General features: G+C 39.2%; 1 protein-coding gene across 1 annotated transcript in view; it reads right to left on the bottom strand.

The window, feature by feature from the left end:
• Positions 1 to 21,147, bottom strand: part of LOC122568168 (protein groucho-like) — an 84,670-nt gene that overhangs the window by 35,981 nt on the left and 27,542 nt on the right. Inside the window, exons 3-4 of the mRNA XM_043727577.1 lie at positions 9,577 to 9,674; positions 6,383 to 6,446 (exon numbers count right to left, since the gene is read on the bottom strand). Of these exons, the coding sequence (XP_043583512.1) occupies positions 6,383 to 6,446; positions 9,577 to 9,674 (162 nt within the window). The remainder of the gene's footprint in view (positions 1 to 6,382; positions 6,447 to 9,576; positions 9,675 to 21,147) is intronic.

Raw genomic sequence — 21,147 nt, 5'->3', positions numbered from 1 at the left:
AGAAATATGTTTCTCCATTATGTATAATGTCATTAGGTTGCCGTTTCATCATTTTGATGCTTTCAGTGGAAATAACAGACTAGCAATAAGTTATATAATGCCTGTCTACAATGTTTCCTCGATGATAGAGACAAATTTCTAATATTGCACAGAAAACATCAAAGCACAAAACTTAACTGCTTTACCTTCGCGCAACGTTCTTCCTCGTTTCATATCAAAATTTCATTCTGAAAACAATTACCGACTTCTATAAAGTAAACCTTTATAAAATATCCGACTGCGAAATCACGATACCAGACTGACCATTTTTTAAAATACATTAAATAGATGGGAATTATCAAAAATTTGAAACGATAATATTACACTTTTACAGATCAATTAACTTTTCCAAAGAATCGAACTACGCAACTACAACATCCGACTTAGATAGACTTAAACATAGACTTAAAGGGACAATAAAAAGATGGGTTTGAAAGGAATTACAAAAATCTGAAGAGATAACGTTACTCGTTTACAACGTCTTCTCGAATAACGTAATTAGCTTTTATAAAACACCTGATAAAAATTTAAAAGGACGATAATAAGACAGCAGAAGAAAGAAATTTACAAAGTCTGAAAGGATAATGCCGCTCGTTTACAGAATTCTCTGGAAGAGATCGTTCGCTACTTATTATTATACCGCGAAAACTCGGCGATTCGTCCCGTCAATTCCACGGAAACAATGTTCAAACGGTTGGAAAATAATAATATGGCGTCGATTCTGCCGTCTTACGACACCACAGGAAACTCCTAGAATTCCCGATGCGAAGTGTCTTTCATCGGCTATCAACGGTGGTCGTTAGCGGGGCAGCGATGAGGCGGTCATAATTGCGGTAAACGAGCATTTTACCGAAGAGACCGTTTTGTAGCGTCATTACTTAACAGTCAACTCCGAGGCTCAGCGGCGGTCATTTAGCATCGCATCGTCCGTACAGCGCGGCGTCTCTTCACTGCCAGCAATTTAACATCATTTGCCAGATTTGTCCGTGTCTTGCTTCGTTATTTCGACGTTGTTACTTTTTTCTCTCTCCTCGCCTTTCCTCCTTTATTTCCTTTTTTTTTTCTTTTTTTTTCTCTTACATCCTTCTCTCCCTCGTCTTCGCCTTCTTTTTTTCATCCTCTGGCTTTCTTACGGCAAGGCATCGTGGCGAGCTACCACCTGCCCGACGTCGCCGCCTCCTTGCACATCCGCGTCATTAACATCCCCGGGTACCATTAATCTCGTGAACGAGCGGTGGCGCGAGCGAGCTTCGACTATATCTGCCCCCAGTCTCTCTCTCTTTCTCTCTCTCTCTCTCTCTCTCCCTTACGGCATGCAGCACTGCACTTTCCGTGGTAACGCGTTATTAATTATCGTTAATCGCGATAAACTTAATCGAGTCTAGTCGAATACACTCCAGAGAGACAGAGGAGCGGACGGTTGTATATACGTAGGATTTTGCGCGAGGGAGCGAATTGGAGTGTGAGCGGGAGAGAGAAATTATACGAGAGCGTATGAAGAAGACGGAAATAGATAGAAAATGAAGGGCAAAGAGACGATGAACATAGATGAGAGAGAGAGAGAGGGAAGGGTAGTAGAACGCGTGCAACACGCTCGAGAGCCAGGTACAGGTTCTTAATTTTACGGGCCATTAGCCCCGTAATTACACGGGCGAATTAATTGCGTCGTAAGTAAGTTATTCCACCCGAGGGAGAAGGGGGATGAAGCGAGCCACCGATGGAAAGGAACACAGCGGGGACAGGGGGGAGGACATGCCGAGGAAACGGCGGTGGTAGGAAGAGAGCAACAGAGGCGAAGAGGGCAGGAGGCAGAGGTTGTTAAGATCAACTGCAGCAGCAGGAACCAGCAGCGACGATCAGCAGCGGTGGTAGTGGTGGTGGTGGTGGCGGTGGCGGCGGCGGCAGCAGCAGCCCTTAGTAGTAGTGCACTCTCTGGACCAACTTCCGCGACTCATTATGGCTTGCACAACAAATTAACGTGACGGGCCTCGACCCCTGTACACCAGCGTCCTTAACGTGGCGCTTGTTAATGAACTCGACAAAGAGAACGAGAAAAAGCACGCGATCTCCCTCGATTCGCCAACGCGCCCTTCTTCTCTTCTCTTAGTTTCTTCCTTCTTCTTCTACTTCTCGTCTCACCGCTATTGCTCCGCCTTGGCACCGACACCCCACCGAGATGTACTCTGTACACGTCGTTTAAGCGAGTTAACAAGCGGTCTTTTGTTAGAGACCTGGCCTTTTTTTTTACTGCCACGTCGGTACTATTGCTCGAACAGCTTTCTTTCTTTCTCTTTTGCTCTCGGAGAGTGATCTTGTTAAGGGGGGGGATAAATGATCGGGCCAAGGCGTGCCCGAGGTGTAATTCAATCCGACAAATTTTTATTGACCGGATAGAAATCGATCGGCTCCCCTTAGAGAACTCGAACGAGGATAGGTCGGAGCGCGTTGCTTGCTGATTAATCGCAGAATTAAACGCGTTTGCAGATATTCAGAAACGACTTTGATGTCTTAGGGCAATGGAATCGCGGAAACAGGATAAGCTGTTTGGAGGAAGGACGTTTGAAATTTTTGGAAATTTTCATCATCGTCGCACTATTGTGTAACGATTGATGAGTATTAACAGACATAGATATGAAAGACAACTGCCTGTATTGTTAGACATATACTGGTTGAAACAATTAGGAGATCATTTTCATCTGCATAACCATTGCTCGAGTTCGTGTATCCTTAATTGTCTCAAATGTCAAAAGCTTGGAATCACACTATATGCTCCGTAAAAGCGGAGAACCGAAAAACAGAAAAGTCAGCTCGGAATTCTGTTACCCCCGAAAATTCTATGGTCAAAAATCTGTTACATCGATCGACCTGATATCAATTCCGAATCGATGATACCCGAATACCCGAACACTCGGTACAATCCGGCTGAGAACTGATCCCAAACTTTTCACCGGTAGTGCGCTTGTAACAGAAACAATCTGAGAGAACGTTCGACCAAACGCAAAAGACGAGATCCCAACGACAATGATTCAGCCTTGATATTTCGCCCTGTTGTAAATAAGACGAAACACGCAAACAAAATGGAAAATCCCAGCGTATTAAAATACGTAACAGAGAAAGAACGAAAGGCCAGCACGGTTGGCAATATTTACGAGGACGTTCATAGAAGCTGGTATTCGTTAGCGGGAAACAATGCGTTTAGTGCATGTTACAAGCAATAATAACGTGCCGGGGGCAACAAAATCTACATTCCACGGTAACAGAAATTATGAGACAGAACGTGTCTTAGAAAGCCTCGCGAGGAACAACGTGGCTCGTGTCGATAAATCTCCATGGAGTTTCTCTCTCTCTCTCTCTTTCTTCACGGCGACTTCCTCCGGCGGCAGCCGTGTTGGCTCGTACGCTTGATTAATCGTGTTTAAACTAGTCGCCTCCGCGCCAATTAAGTCTGTACAACGCCCTGTGCAAGAACAGCAAGAAAGGCAGCGAGGGAGAGACACTCCCTCGTATCCGAGTGTTCGAGGAAAAACAGAACCTAAGGCGAAATGCCACGTCAGGGTAGCAAGGGACAACAATAAATTAGTATATCAAACCGATATACGGGCCTTGAACAAGGCGCCATATTATGTCCTTATAGTTCTCTATCTGTAACTATGTGCGTTACGTAGGACAGAGAAGTATGAGGCGCAATCACGATGATTAAATTGTAAGAATGTTATTTTCCTTGGTGTTTGGCCTCTGTTATCTTCTGCGTTTATATTATCTACATTTTAATTTATCATTTTATTATTAAGTTATGACAAATACAGGGATAGCAACGGTCTTTTTACGTTTTAGATATTATCGCCGTTTCCTTTTGATAGGGTTATCAATGAAGTAGTAATTGCTTTTGTTCGTACGAAATCTCATTCACTTATGTTCATTTATAATAATATCGCACACTTGCTGCAGAAGAGATACAATTTCAAGTATACGTTCTAGATACGTAAGAACTGCTACGGATAGAAACAATGCCTCGTTCTATTACGTTTTAACATCGTAAATGAATTTACAATAATTATAATTTACAAAAATTATTATTAATCGTGATATTCTTGATACGAAGCATCTATATCGTATAGAAAATTTCTATCGCTCAAAATTTGTATATCTTTTCACTGGGCAAATAACAGACCCACGTGTATCTGTGTTACGACACGTGAAAAATGAAAGATCACAGAAGAAACTTGCTTGAATACGCGATACCCAAAGACAGTAATCAGAATCCATGGAACCGCGTGACATTCGATGTCCAGAAATTTCAACCGCTCTATCCCATCTAAGAAACGAAACACGTGAAATTAACAGTCGAAAAATGTCAAACGTGCTATTATGCAACGCCCTGAATAAACGATAGTCGCGATATCAGCGTCGATTAATTGTGTCACCGGGACCACAATAAACTCCAACCACACGCCACTCGGTGGACCCTTTCCCTCTTCCTGGCACTCGCGCACGCACGCAGTCCAATTTCGCGAGGGTTAACTGCGAGGCATTTACCATGAAAACGCCTGGCAATAAATCCCATCTTGCGTGCGGCGAGCGAGTGCGGCTCGGATTTCCTCGCGGGACACGCGGATCGGTATAATTAGACTGGTTTACGGCGGTCGATCGTTGGAAAGCATTCGGGTACAAGCCAACCAGGCCAACTACATTATCCTTCGGCATTGCTCGCGCGCCTCCACCCAGCTTGTATTACTTTGTCATTAGGTGTCCCAAGACGGGTCGTTCGTAGTAACGGGTGTTCGAATCTCAACTCGCAAGTACATAATTCGAAGCTTTTCGGAACTATGAAGATGCAAATCGTTTCGAACGCGATCCGAAACTTAGGAATCTCGAAAGCCTCGACGAGTCTTCAATCTTTTAGATCTTCAATCGTTTTCAGATCTTGAATTCTATTTCTCCCTTAATTTCTCGTCTCATTAATTGCTGGTACCTTATGATGTACCGGTTGCATACTTTGATATTGAAAATGTCAAGATCTTAAAATCTATTAAAATTTCACACTCGAGACACTTGAAGGTATCTGCAGACACGTAGGATTTGCAAGATTCAGTGAGGGCTTTCAGGAATTCTAACTTTCAAATCGCCTGGAATATAATTCAAAGGTTAAAATATATAGAAAGGGAGAGGGTTAATTCTAAACGTCAAAACGACGAAGACAGTGTATGTAGAGAAATGTCGGTTACAAAGGATTTCATTTGGCGCTGCAAATGTACCGAAGTCGATGAAAAATGAGAAACCTGAAATCTAAGTGAGATACAGAGAAAAAGCTTTATCAGCTGACTCATTGATACGAATATATTTCTAGCGTAAAATAGAATTGTTTATAACTGAAACGGTAAGCTTGAAACGGCGCTTTTCATCATTTTGATATTTAGGATCGGCTCTATAAATATCCCCCTCCCCTCCCCATATATTTTATAACGCGCTGCATAGAAATTCCAAGTGTCAAATCCCATTGCTATATCGAACATGTATTTCAAAAGCAACTCAAACGAATTTTTCAGAAAACGCAAAAAACCATTTGAAAGCTTACAAAAAATTGATATATATACCAAAGGCATAACATTATTTGGTCAAATATTATTTTCGCAGTTTTTCGTTTTTAACCCTTGAAAATACTCGTTTGACGGTTTCCATGTTTTTTTTTTCACAGCATAACTGAATTATTTTCGGTTGTAAAAGCTTTGAAACACACAGGGGGCAGTTCACAGGCCAAGATGAATAAATCCAGCTTTTCAAACTTTTCCAATTTTAATGCCAAAGCACTTTGATGCTAATCTCGCGTAATTCCCTCCATCCTCTATGCCTTTTTATTTCGCTGGAGTAAAGCTATTTGTCAAATAAGAAGCTCGCATGCGATACGCTCGTACACTGGATTTTCCCAACCACTGGTCTTCCAATCAGTGAGAACCTCTGGCCCTCTTAGAATCATTAGCTATGCACAGTAGGTGCGCAAGATAAATATACAGATACAGGGGCCGGCACACGTGGTTCGTTTGTGAGTATGTGTCCCTTGTGAGGCTCTGTGTGTACCTGTACACTGTATACCTGAACAGAGGGGAAATGTGCGCGGCGTAACAGGCCAATGTAAAGTCGGTGCGGCGAGGACGCAATTAATGCTAAGAAGCCGAGGTGGTTTAGCGGTCGAGCAAGCATGATTATCCTGGATACGGAGAACGGGGTAGAGATAGAGGCAGAAGGACCAAGCGAGAAGGGATCAGAAGGAAACTTTAGCGGACAGAGGGAGAAAGGAGAGCACGGACTTAACCGGAATTAGTGTTACAGAATGGTAATTCCTTACCATCACGTAATGTCGCTGAATCTCGATCTTCTCCGTGGCCAATTTCTCGCACTCGAGCTTCAAGCTGTGAACAGAGAGAAAGGGGAATTGGTACAGATTAAATGATTTTAATCCCATCTTATGTTTCTCTTATCTTTTGTATAGTGTGTGTGTGATTTAGTATATTAAGTGACGGTCAAGTGACGGTGTAACCGTAATTTTATTGTTTTTCTTAGATTTATGTGACTCGAAATGAATATTTCATTTTGATTGATATTATTAAAAAATAAATGGCTTTTAAATATTCAATTTTAATATTCTAATGAAATATTCCGAGGAGAGAAAAAAGGGACACGCCAAGTTACGTAAAGAACAGCAGATTTAATGCTGAATTTTATGTCTCGGAATTTAGACATCGCAGAGAAAAATCAATTTGAATATGAACAGTGGAAATACGAATCAAGTTATTCGTACGATAAATACGTAAGTAAGACACGGTTTTTAGCCAGATACAGTTCTACATAGTATATTTATTTTCGTGTTATTTATCGTATATATGCAATGTAACATTTTAGCCAGATCTAAAGAACTTTAACTTAAACATAGGGTTTAAAGGCAAGGCAAGTAAAAGAAAACAGTACGACGAATAAACACAGTTTTACTACAGTCGTACAATGTTTGTTACAAATTTGTAAAATACCGTTCGTAGAATATAAAGTGAAAAATCTGTTTGGCCAGAAACTTCTACACACCACCGCGTATGCTAGCCAAAAATTGTTGGCAATGGTGTAATATAAATATGTCTTTTTAAAACGAACTTATTTTAGATCGCAGATCGATAAATTTTCTCTGCTTTGAAAATTGAACTAACTACACGCTATACTTGCACAGCGAATCTCTATATTGAAATTTTGGAATTTATCTCTTTACACAGTATAAGAAAATCGCACTTCACGAAAACTTTTGGCAACCAACATGCAAACATCCGCTACGCGATATTTTAAATGGTCTAAAATATCGTTGCCCGTGTTATTCACTAAGTAGCATAATTTTGCAGATAACACGTGGCCATGTGTGTCACACATGCCTACATTACGCACTATGTAATCCGAGTAACGTCCCACGATCTTTCTACTTTATGCTCGCCGCGTTAGCATAATGTTAATATTAATTGTCGTCGATTATGCATACGTAATTGCGTGCACACGCGATGGCCATTTATGCTATATTCCCTAACCTGTTTCCCCCATCAGGCACTCCCTTTCTATTAAACTACCGTGTCTCGTAAGTGGTAGAAGAAGGAAGAATAATAAATGACTGTACATGGAAAAAGGAATAAAAAATGTAGAGTAAGATAATGCGATACAAGGCCCCGTTCTCAAGAAAATTGAGTTTGAAAGTTCTTTGAGTGCACGTGCATCTAATTACTAGCGTATAAAGCTCCCAATAGACGTATTCTTCATTAATCATACATCAAAACGATTGCACTTGCAACACTGACGAGTGGAAATGTTGGTAGATGTTTTCGTTTATTAAAAACTCTACCCGATGGATACCTAAGATAGAAACTTAAAGGTAGAACGCACGGCAGAAGAATTTTCAGTTTCAATATTTTTGAGAACGAAGTTTCTTTCGATTGAAATTCATTTTAATCGATTCATTATAATTTAGTTTAATTTGATTAATTTCAATTAAATTTCATTTAAATTAGAAAACTTTTTAATATACATTCCACGAGGCTTCCTATTAAAAGATTTCACCCGTTTGTTAGTGCAAATTCGCTATTAGTTCAACTTTTTCGAAAACGCAGTTTCCTATGAATGAAGATTTCATTCGTTCGTTAATACAGATTCGTAACTTCGAGTCTTCGTAAAAACAAAGTTTCCTGTAAAAAAGAAATCTTCGTTCGATAGCTTCTATCCATTTTTTAATACAGAACCGCTCTGTCCTTCGTTGCACCACTTACTGTCCATAATAGACAGCAGGTACATTCTCGCGTGTGCACGCTGCGAAAAGTTGGAGCGCAACGTTTGAAATATTGTTCCTATCGTTCTCCTACATTCTCTTATACCTCGCCGTCATCGACTGGGAACAATGCCGTGTACGTTTGCCAACTTCAAAGGGGTAGAAAAAAAGAGAAAAAGGCGAAACGACAAGAAAAAGAGACGGAAGAAAAGACAGAAAGAAAGAGAGAAAAATGGAAAAGAGCTTGAAACTTCCGGCTGGGAAGTTGCAGCTTGTACGAACAATGAAAGTTTCGATCGGCGAAACGCTGAAAAATGCAACAGCAGCGAGATCGAGGCTTCCTTAATTTCGTATTCGCGGTGGCTACGGTGCACGGGTGTCATTACGTGTCTGCCAATAGCCACGTTGTCGTAAATCACTTATGGCTTTTGTGTATCGCGTGCAAAGCCAAGGAAGCAGCTGCACGAATTCCCAGGCTCTTTCTCGATCCGCGATGGTGGTGCCCGGTAGCTGCCGGCTACGTATGCAACTTCGAGACAAAAGGAGAACTTGAAGAGAGAGAGAGAGAGAGAGAGAGTTTGAAAGGGCTGATGAGCAGGTGCCGCTCGACTTCAATCGTTTTACGACTCTTGTCCCCTCCCTTTTTTTACTCCTCTTTCCTTCTTTCTCTTCTCTTACTTTCTTCTTCTTTTCTTTTTTTCCCCCTTTTTCGTTACACGATTTAATAAACTTATTCGAGCCGGAAGACCTTTTTTCGGATTAGCTCTGGCCCGTTCGTCTTTTTTAATATTAATTCCCTTGGGACCGAAGAAGAAAAAAGAAAAGGAACTGTAATAAGGTGACTTGCAAAGGGTGCAAAGACCTCGAGTCGAATCTCTCCGGATGATTGTTCTTATGTTCTACTTACGCTGCCTTGTAATTAAGTTTCGCCCTTATCGCGGATAGTTTAACGTCACTGTTCCAGAGGAATTAATTCGTTCCTTACCTTACCACGACTTTTGGTATTTTAATTTTACTTGTGTTTCACAACGAGATTTCGGTTGTTTCTAAGTATTTTAGCGTTGTTAGAAATTTCCTGTTCTCTTTTTAGATTTTCTATTTAGAATGCTACCCGCGTGTAAAACATAAATCAGCGAAAAGTTGGATCAGCGTATTGGTTGTTTTTGTATAATGAAACGATGACAAGGTGTTAAGAAGTGTGAGAGGGAATTATGCGTAGATTATTATGGTACAAGATATCTGTCACTTACGCGTGGCATTGGTTCTGCAAGAAGTTGAATTCCTCTTTGATCCTATCGCAGGATTCCCCGACTGTGAATTTAATTTGTTGTCCGGGCTGTGGCGGACCCTGCAATAAATTCACAAGAGAAACGAATTAATAGTCAAGCAGTTAAATTAACGATCTTGTTGTTTCTTTATCGTCTTCGATTTCTTAAACATGCGTCTGGCAGGATGTTCGTCGAGTATTCTAGAGCAGTAAGAATTAACATTTTACGCCAAAATACGTTCATTTGTTTAACAAGATAAGTAAAGCTTACGTTTAACATTTTTTCTTTGTTATAAAATAATTTAATTGTCACATAAATTTTCATTTTTCCTCGCGAATAATCTCTCAATGATTTTTCTCAATGCGCGGTATTACTTAATAAGCAATAATAAAATACATAATATAAAATGAATAATAATAAAAATTGCTCAATAATATTTATACGTATAATTTGATCTTATTTATAAATTTCTAGAAATTTATAAAACGATTATAAATGATATATCTAAATCGTTCGCAAAATTACGTAACAGAGTTAAAGCTAATTTCAGCGAAATAACATATTGCTTCGAATGCTGTTACATAAATTAAACAGCAAAAATCATCTATCGGATTTCACAGTAATAATCTACAGCTTAGTTCGCGAAAGTAACAGAATATAACGGTTGGAATATCTAACTATACAACGTGTGTGGTATCACATTATAACGCAACAGCACGTAAAACACGAGCAAACTTTACAGTCTAAACTTTGCTGTATTAATCGTTGCGCATGTTATGCGAAAACTAGCCGACGGAATATTGCATATTATTATCTTCTTAGTTGCTATGTAGTTTTTATACCGATGGGAAATAAAACTGCTAACATCCGTTTTCGCTATTCCATACACGTTTTATTATCGTTGGTAATGGCCGGTCATTTCACTTACTTGTTGCAAAATAAAATACGATGAAGAAGAACGGAATTTTCTTACGTTTAAGAATGTTTGTTATGGTTAACATAAATAATATTCGTATAATTAAACTGGTATTATCTTACGGACAGGATTTAAGAAATAAAATCTTAAGTAGGAAGTTTTACTTACTATATATTGTAGAATATTATGTTTCACCTTTTATATATTTTTTAATAAATATATCTAACAAATATATAAAGAAATATATATTTTTATATATTCATATGTAAACGTATTTAACCAAAATTACAGCACGTTATTCTGTTTGAATTATTCACGTTATCAAAGCTTGAAAGATTTCAAGACAAGTTAAAATCCATTGACTCGATGTTAAGATCACTTTCAAAGAATGACGCTCCTGTCTTCAAAACCACACGAGACAAATCCTCGTTAAATCCCATTAACATTCATCAAGACTACGATTCTTTTTCAAAGAATTATCCAACTTTCTCCGTATCTTATCTCAAACAAAGAATTCGCTTCGTTTCAAACTGATAAAGGAGAGAGAAGAATGTGAAAGAAACTAAAGAGAAAGACAAGGATAAAAGACTACACGAGAAAAAGATATGTCTTTTCATATCGATCGTCTTTTATGTAGAATCCGGTGGATAAAAAAAAATGTTTTCACGTGAAACTGTTAAAGAAGAATAAAAGATGCAAATCTTAATTAATTAATACCAATTCAAATCAATTAATATCGGTGCACGTAACTGATGCTGTTGATATTTCTCGAGTGTATAACAAAACACATACTCGAGCCCATAATCAAACGAATTGATTGATGCAAAATTGACGCAAAGAAAGACGCCTTGATGCAAAATAATTTAGCAATATATCGAATTTAAAAACTGTTCTCCCACGGAAGATCGTGAATGTGACTTATCGTGTCTCTCAGCTGCGATCTTTAATTTGAAGAAGGAATAGCAAAGGCGACGGAAGCGCAGCGAAGAGCGCGATGTGAATACGCGTCAATGCCGCCGGTGAATAATTAATTTCACACAGCTGTTCATCGCGAAGGAGCTGGAATGGATGCAGGAAATAATGCGTTAGTCGATTCGCGAGCCGGTAAAGAAAAGGGGGAATCAGACAGGCGTAGCGAAGAGACGAGAGGAGACGAGACGAGACGAGACCAGACCAGACGATGGTAGGCGTACAGACCATGTGGTATACGGTAAACAGTGAAAGACACCTAAACGCCATCGGCAATCGTGCACGCGTGGGTGAGCCCACGATGTAACGTAACGCAACGTGATAACAAGATTTGCCAGACAGGTGAATCTCGTCCGGCCTCCGGAGACTCCGCGATCCCAAACAATTCTCCTCGCTCGAGGAAATTCTGTTATTTCGAAAGACCAATGATTCGCATTGCCTTCGGCTTCGCTATGTATACTGTGTCCCATTGACAAGGAAGGGAAAGGTAGCGAACCATTTCCGCTCAGATTTTCACACGTTAACCATTTTTATTTCAATCGAGAGCAGAGATTACGTTTATGACAGAAAGAATTGAAATCGACGTATTTGAAATCGATGTATCTCTGTCAAGCGACTAAACGATACGAATGTACTTTTTAAAACTGGTTTTAGACTTTCCTGCGTTACACGTTTGAAAAGAATTGAAATCGACCTGTTTGATATTGATTTTGATTTGTATATTTATATTTGATTGGTATTGACTTATAAACGTACGTTTCGAGACTGATCTTAGATTTTATTGCATTGTATCTCTTTTACAGAAATACCGGAAGGAACGTGCTTCTGTCGTTCGTGATTTGTAAGATAACATTCTTTCCATAGTCCGGTGGAAGAATTCGATCCTGTACGGGTTAATGATAGCAATGATAAAATTGAAAATCCGTACGTTCGATAATTTGATAAAATGTACTTAATTCGTTACAAAACTAAGGATAGAAAATGATCGAATACGATACAACATCACAGTATTTAGTAGCGATATTTCTCAAAAGAACACGCATATATATATCGGAGATGAAGGAATTTTTGGGAAAATCCCCAATACTTTAATCTAGACTTTTTATAATAACTGTACTTAAATAATAAAACTTAGAAATAGTTATTTATGATTTAATCCAAATATGTTTGCCCGAAATTTATAACAGTAGGCTTGGGCTCGAAGTGACATCTGGTCAGTAGCTACAGAGAAAAATACATGAGTGAGTTCCACTTGCACTGTGGACAAGTAAGTTGAGTTACACTTGGACTGTGGACAAGTAAGTTCAGTTTCACTTGGACTGTGGACAAGTAAGTTGAGTTACACTTGGACTATGGACAAGTAAGTTGAGTTACACTTGGACTATGAACAAGTAAGTTGAGTTACACTTGGACTGTGGACAAGTAAGTTCAGCTTCACTTGGACTGTGGACAAGTAAGTTCAGTTTCACTTGGACTGTGGACAAGTAAGTTGAGTTACACTTGGACTATGGACAAGTAAGTTGAGTTACACTTGGACTGTGGACAAGTAAGTTGAGTTTCACTTGGACTGGGGACAAGTAAGTTGAGTTACACTTGGACTGTGGACAAGTAAGTTGAATTACACTTGGACTGTGGACAAGTAAGTTGAGTTCCACTTGGACTTTTGAGAAGTAAGCGCATTTGCTATCCCGTTGACCGTGTATTCGTTATTGAACCTAAGATTATTGTCATTAGCATCTCGAGTATCTAATCGCCACGGCTAATTGTCAAATTCTGCAATAATCATATTTGTACCGTTAACTATCATATACATTGTATAACAACAATGGCTAATCCAAATGAACATAAAATCAAGAAAATGGTGTATCACTGTCGAAATTCCAGATAGAAGAAGATTCTCGTGGTTGTATACAGTTCTAAGCAACGAAATTACACGACCATTTAATTTAATCTATCTTCTAAACAACTACCTATGAAAAACGAGTTTCACCGCAAATTTCTCGAAGAAACTTTCAAAAAATTGATGTACTATGCATACACGGGCCATCGCTAGGAAACTTAAAACCTATGATTTGCAGTCTCCATCGATGCATGAAACTCGCTCGCCCCGAACCATCTATTCAACCTCGATCGATCGAACGACTCTACATATTCTTCGCGCATAACACACATTTCTCCTTTCATATTATCTCAAACGTTCCTCCGTATCCCCAATAACGTTCGAAATCACGTTCGAGTTACCGCAGAGCCGACATTCGTGTCAACAATATCGCCGAAAATCCAGTTCGAAACTTTCATCATATTTTTCGCGCTCGGGATCGCTTCCAGAAGCGTTTCAGCGGATATTTCTCGATGGCAGAAATTCAAAATTGATCCGAGTGTACATATAACGTGAATATCGTAATTTAACAAAAATATGTTTCACATTTTTCTATTGGAATTTCCCTATTGGAAGATCGAAGTTCTTTAAACTATCATAACTCATCATATACTTCGTATGCTTGTCATATATGTAACATGTACTCGTACCTAGTTCAAGACTAAAAAGAAAAGAATATATACACAGTGGCGTCTAAAAAATTCACGATAATCTCAATTCTTCTCAAAAAGAAGGAAAATATAGTTTCAGTCAATTTATTTCGCTCCAATACCTTTCTCACTCAATACCAAAGAACTTCTGCTTCAAGCACCAAAACAGTTCCAAAAACCATTCGCCTTTATTAATTTGTAACTTCGTAATTATACAAGTTTCTGTTTGGCACGCTAAACTCGAATTAGTGCAGCTTAAAAAAAGAGCAAAAAAAAAAAAGACACCAATATGCGTCATACTTTGTGTTACAAACTAGGTCATTCCTTAAGAAACATTTCCATGAAACTCAAAGTTTAATAGCGCAGACTTATGCGTATCGTATTTCCAAGCGTAAAAGGATCGAGATCGTATTACAGAAGGCACAGCAATTTTTTACTGGTTATATATTTGTGGTCCACTAAACCAGAAACAACCTGCATTTCTTCCACTAACGAACTTCCCAGCAACTCGTCTCCTCTCTTCGATAATTGAAAAATAGCAAAAACCAAGAAACCCGATTTGAAACAAGCAAAATCTCAATTTCAGGGATCACCGGCGAAATTCGATGACAAAATATTTACGGTTGGTGTCGGGACACCCCGTATAGCAGAGAGCGGGTCTTATTCGTTACATTGGTCGGCATGCGCACACGATTACACGGCCGGTACGGTCGAGGCTGGGTATAGTCAACACGATCTCGACTGACTGCAACGGCTCGTAGAGAGAGAGCAAGTGTTAATTACATGTTTGCGGTGTCCACGAGGATTACACGCTACAACCGAAACTATGAACTTGCGAGTCTCTCGCGCACACGTGTACTGTGTGCGTGCAAATGCACGTGGGTGCCCATCGACGTTGCACGTGTGTCCTAAAGTGAGTGAGAGAGAGAGAGAGAGAGAGAGAGAGAGGGTGTTCGGTTAACTACATTCGCCAGTTGCCCTGCCTACGCAAGCGTTGTCCTTCGACCGACCTGTAGATCGTGTCGGATACGCTCCCCTACAAGCAGAGTCACGTTAACCGACGACTATCTCTCTGTTGAACTGGTGGAAATCGATCGACAAAGGCAAAACCGTGTCGGAAAGACGGTTCTAGAGTAATTGTACGAGCCCCGCAATACGAAGTGATCCGCACACGCAACTACACTTTTTGTAAGTTTCTAAAGTCCATTAACCAGGTAGCAGAATTACCGAAGAAATGGATGATTTATTTCCACTGGTTTACATATTACGAGATGACGTGGACGAAGAGCGAGGTCTGAGGCATAAATTTAAAAAAAATAGCAGCGTTTGTAAGATCATTCTCCTGTGATTTTCAATTCGTGAAATCGATTAACGTGGCTTCCGGGATTCATACCGGGAGTTTGGATGAATTATTGGCATAACTACGATCTTTTTTCAGAAATCAGATACAAAGGAAAGAAAATATGTATCATATAAACGACTGCAATATAATACCGATTAGGAACAGAATAAGAAACATAAAATGTGGAATGTAGAACATAGACCAGATTACACTGAGCATAAATAAAATGGAACTAGTCGAGAGAGAATTAGATTACTCCGATACGCTAATAATCGTCACAATTCTATTTAAAAATATGTTTTCGAGATTAACCAAATGAAAGAAACACATCCAAAAACTCACAGTTTACAAAGGTAACAGTTTGTTACCGAAAGTTCTTCGTAAATACATCGAGCTTTCGTTTCCCACCGCTTTACGTGCGTAAGGAACTCGAATCGGATTACCGGTGAGCGTTTATCGCTCCCTTTCGAAAAGCTAACGCGAAAGGAACGCTCTTTAATCGCATCAATTATTCCACGTAGGTTCCTACCACTCATCAATCTCTTTACGAAACGTTCGTCGTGGAATCGAGCCGATCGTTCGAGCGTTCACTTGATACATAATTTGCGAAACTTCCCTTTGATTACTCTGCCCCAATGAAAAGAAAACAAGAAGGTTGCTGATTAATCAGCGTCTGCATCTACGCTAAGGTGCCTCGCGTAAGTTCTTCCAGCCAACTACGTATTCTCGAGATGTTCCGTGAAGCGTCGAGGAGCATCATCGAGGAAACAAGAAGAAGGAAGAAGGCTAGCCTCCGGAGTTATCTCGGGTTAAGCTAGAAGTGCATCGGGTACCTCCTGACCTCGATCACAATCGAACCGTTGTAATCGAATGAACCGAGGAGCCAGGCTCCCTTTCCTCGTTGTTCGGTTCAGTTGTCGGCCGACTGAATCGATCGTGGAATCCATCGAGTCTCTTTGTGCGAACATTCTTGCGGTTCGCTCCGAGCTTTTCCGTCCCCGGCTCTTTTATTCTGCTGCAATGAAACTCAATCGTCTACTTTCGAGCAAGGTAAAACGTTAAATGAGGAAAGCGAAATCACAGCCTCTGATGGACCAATGAATCGCACCTGATAAACAAGAAATACATATTTCCAATTTCTAATTGGAAATGTATACAGTGGCTACGAGAAGTGTACTCTATCGTTCTCGTTATAGCATTTACAGGCTAATCGATTGGGTGCAAGTATATAAAATTGTATTTATTATATAACACGTTATATTATTAAGCCATGTACCGCATATTAATTTTAATTTTATTATATTTCCTATCACTTTCTGGTACTTTCGTACATCTACGAAAATTTGATACTACGAACATATGTAACATAGAATCTGATAAAAAAAAGCATTTCATTGGAAAATAAGGATATGTGCCACTGTATTATCAATAACTGTGTTACGTTTGATAAAATTTCAAATGTAAAATTCGTAGTAGGATATTTTTGACTGTCTTTCTAAGATTTTCTCGAGCCACACGGTGAAAGGGTTTAAGTCTACTATATAAATGCGCTGCAACGCGACTCGCTCTTGAAAGCAATACAAATACAAGTAAACAAATACAAACTGCTTTTGAACCATAGAAGTCGGTCGAAGAAACGTCTACGAAAATCAACATTTTACGCTGTACGATTTCAAAAAGACTTCAAAGGTCCTCGTACATTGTATTCGTGTCGCTACAGTCGTAATTTCAGTCGCGATGCTGTAATTATAATTTTATAGAAACCTTTTGTTTGTCTTTGTCAAATATCTTGCGTCTTCAGTAGCGCACGTAGACTGCACACGCTCTACGCAGCTTGTTGCAGCAGTTTAAACGGTTCTTAACGCAAGCGGCACTTTGCGGCTTTTAGAGCGTTTCGGCTAATGCGCTAAAATGCACTTCGTTACGCTGTGCACCGCAATGCAAACCGGCCAGCACAATGTGCATTCACTCCACACCCGCTGTGGTGGAAATAACGTATAGTTACCGACGCCAGAGATTTTCACTATTCGAAAGCAAATTTATCGCCGAAACGGGAATTCGCGAGGCAGTCGTTGCGATAATCTTACAATACGTGAAAATGTCTCGGGCGAAACCGTTAAGATCGAATGCGACTCGCGAAAGGAATTATAGAAAACCATAATACCGGAATTATAGAAAACCATAATACCGGAATTATGAGAAGACTATAAATCAAAAGTAACAAACATACAGAGATCTTTTTATGTCCAAGTTTGCTGATAACTTTTTGAAATTAAAGATTTTATCGTACGTATCGCTTTTCTTCTGAGTCTCCTGATTAGAGCAACAGATTCCATCAATCATTTGGTTAATAATCGTATCGAGTAGAAGCGATTTGATTTAAAAGAAAAGAAGATAAATCTTTAAAATCGTCTGAGACTCTTCCATCGGATAAAAATACTCCTTCGTTTTCTCGCCGATTCAAGCTTTCTAGTTTATTTTTCGTTACAAATAGCAAACACTCGATCGATATCGATCGCTTCAATATTTATCGATAGGATTCCCTACAGATTTAACACGTTCGTCGTATCAATTTTGGAAACGGCTTATCAAAGAATAAACCTTTTTTACAACACGGCAATCGACTTCGATATTACCAGTTTTTATCGGCATGGAAACACATTTTCAGCTTCGGTTATCTTGTTCGATCGATGAAATTTCATTCACCAGCGACGGACCTTCGTTTCGAATTTTCCTTGTCGCGAGCCTCTTCTTGCGCCACGAAAGCATTTTTCTAACACGACGAAAGCATTTTTCTCGCATGACGAAAGCTTCCCCTGGCGGCTATCGTCGGAAATTTAAAGATACATACCTCTCCGCGCATCCTATCTACGTCTACTCGAATGAAATACACCGCGTAAAATGTGAAACACGCCGAGCAAGGACACTACGAATCATATTTCTCCCCTGGTACACTCAACTGTCTGCCGCATAAAACTTATCGCGCTAGATAAAACGCGATAAATAGTGTTTGACGCGAATAATAATGATGTCACAGGCTATTTATTTTTCCCAGATTCCGATCTCGCCGAAAGGAACAGTAAATCTTTCCGTGTTCTAACTCCAACAGATTCCAATAGCACGCGAGAAATCGTTTCACCGAATCGTTTTATCGCGTGAAACTGGATCAAATCGAACGACAATCAACAGATGCGTGGACAAAATCTGCGCTGCGGCACCTTTTATCACCGATCTCAACCCTGCAATGCTATAACACAGTACTGCAGTCTGTGGTTATTTTTATTTCCAGGAAATTGTAACCCTTTGTTAGTTGCATCTACTTTCTAACAATTTAATACGGAGAGACCAAGACTACGCCGCAGCGAATGGTTGGAATATGTTTGAAGCGGCTGGCCTATTAACACTTTACCGATCGATAGCCTATTTTTCGGTTTTTTGCAGCTGGCAATCTTTCTCATTATTTGAGCAGTTATTTGTTATTTAGTACTAAGGTAACTTGTTCAGTTGCGTTGCTTTGTAAGCTTCCACAGTTTTATACCAATTTGAAAAAATTACCGTTTGCGATGAACGAAAAGAATGGTATTGCAGAGTCTAAACCGAAACAAAGTCGGCGCCAGAGATGCCGGTCGGACGTGCGTATGCCATTAAATCGCTATCGGACGGTAAAGTGTTAATAAAATTATGTTTTTCGATCGTTTAACCTTAACCGCCTTTCATGCGCGGTAAGGGTTGGTTCTCCCCATGAACCGAAGTTACGCGTGTCGGTAATGTGAAAGTATATTCCACCCCTATTCGTACGGGATAATGCAAAAATAAATTGATTTTATAAAAATAAACATACGTTCTATTTAATATATCTCGTATTTTGAAACTTTTTTTTTTATTTAATTCTTTACATTCACAATTTGTCCAATTTGGACATTTGGTAGAATTTTTTAGCTGTTTGATTATCATGTGGGTGGCTACCCCCAGCTGAATACCATCTTGGAAATGTTCTTACAATAAAAATTCTAAGCTACCAGACATAATGAAATCCATCAGAGTTTGCCAATAAATGTAACGAGATGATGTTCAAGTGCTTATGGTTAACAGCGTAGATACCGAGAACTACAATTAGCGAATACTTATCGATAATCTAGGCACTCGATTTTATTTTGGTATTGCAAACTTTTTCCTGCATTCCAAAAATACATCGTAAATGCCGTCAATAAATAGTTTGATAGGCAGTTGTAGCAACGAACGGATATCACTTTAGACGGGATATCTTTCGCGGTGATATATTTAGCAGATAAAAGCTGGAAGCATACAAGAGGAAGTTCTTCGTCTATTCGTAGAATAGATTGAGTAAATAATTGGTTTAAAACAAGAAGCTATATATGTACGTCTTAATGCGCGTTAAAATTATTGATAAGTGAACACGATGTGTGTAAATGTTATTTGCGACATACCAATATTTTCTGCTAACTGGTACCTTTTTTACGTATTAAGGTATCAAGTACGGATGTTAAAAAATTGTATTTCCGCCGCAATAGTTGGTGTGTTATTACTCTGTACACAGAATAAAGTGAATTTACAAAGTTTGACATCAACATACTTCTACAGTTACACGATAAAAAAGATGGTTGTTATATCTCTAGTTCGATAAGAAAGCGAATGCTACAACAACATTAATCTTAACAATGCACCTACAAAATGTAATTGACAGTTACGCTTAATAAAACTATACGTTTCTTTCGAGATATGGAAGCGAAGAATCGATAATTTTCAAGTTACGTCAATCATCTTAACAACGATGTTACCATAAACAACGATAAGAACAACGAAACTCAAAAAATCTAAATGGGAGGCTTTGATTAAAAAATCGTAAACACATAAATTAACAGTCTCGCATAAGATATAACTAAAAATCTGCTGGAAAGGAAAAACACGCGCTCGATAACGCATCGTTGAATCTGTCACGCTCCAACCTTCCTCGCGGCCAGTTTTTCTCTACCAAAACTACTAAACTAAAAAAAAGACAGAAAATAGTATGAAATTAAAAATTTTAGCGGGTAAAAAAGATGTGCTTTTTAAAAAGAAAGAACTTTAAGGTGCTATAACAATTATTTAAATAAATTTTTTGACGAACTTTTTTAGTTCATCCGGAAGAAAAATATATAATAATTTAATCCTTTTTTGGTTTTTTGTTTCAGTCAAGAATTACGAGGTGGATTTTTCACATCGATTGAAAACTGCAGCCCATGAAGTAGGCTTAGAAATCTGTTCTAATGTTTTTTTTACTTAAAAAAAATCTTTTTTGTATTCGTTAAATGTATCTAAAACCATAGCTCAAAATTCAGTAACTTCGTTTCTTTCTTTCCCTTCTAAAAAAAATCACAAAAAGACGCTGTTTCAGAACATTCTAATTCAGGACACCCCCTTAACCTCGATCGAACATCGGACATAACTCGTCCGACTCACGCTACTCATCGTTTCACATAAGGCAATCCAATCTAAAACAACACTTTTGCACCATACGCCTCATTACGACACGCGTTAATCCTTCCCCATCGTACTCCGAAATTACCCATGGAGCTGCGAGAAAACCGCAAGATGTTAAGCTCGATACAGCGAGCAATCGCGAAAGAATTCAATCTCTTGTCTTGCATCGAGTCGCGAAGAACGAGAGAACAGAGATCAGGACTTTCCTTTCTCGTGGCAGAGTCGCGGTTATTCGTAATCTCGCTGGCGGAATTTCTGGTATTCTCATTTTCATGCTCCTCCTGTTTCTCTCACCGTAGATCTTACTCCGGGTCGC

The sequence above is a fragment of the Bombus pyrosoma genome, linkage group LG6 (genome assembly GCF_014825855.1).
Source record: "Bombus pyrosoma isolate SC7728 linkage group LG6, ASM1482585v1, whole genome shotgun sequence".
NCBI lineage: Eukaryota > Metazoa > Arthropoda > Insecta > Hymenoptera > Apidae > Bombus > Bombus pyrosoma.
Note: the sequence above shows the minus strand (reverse complement) of the source record. Positions and strands in the feature narration are given on the sequence as shown.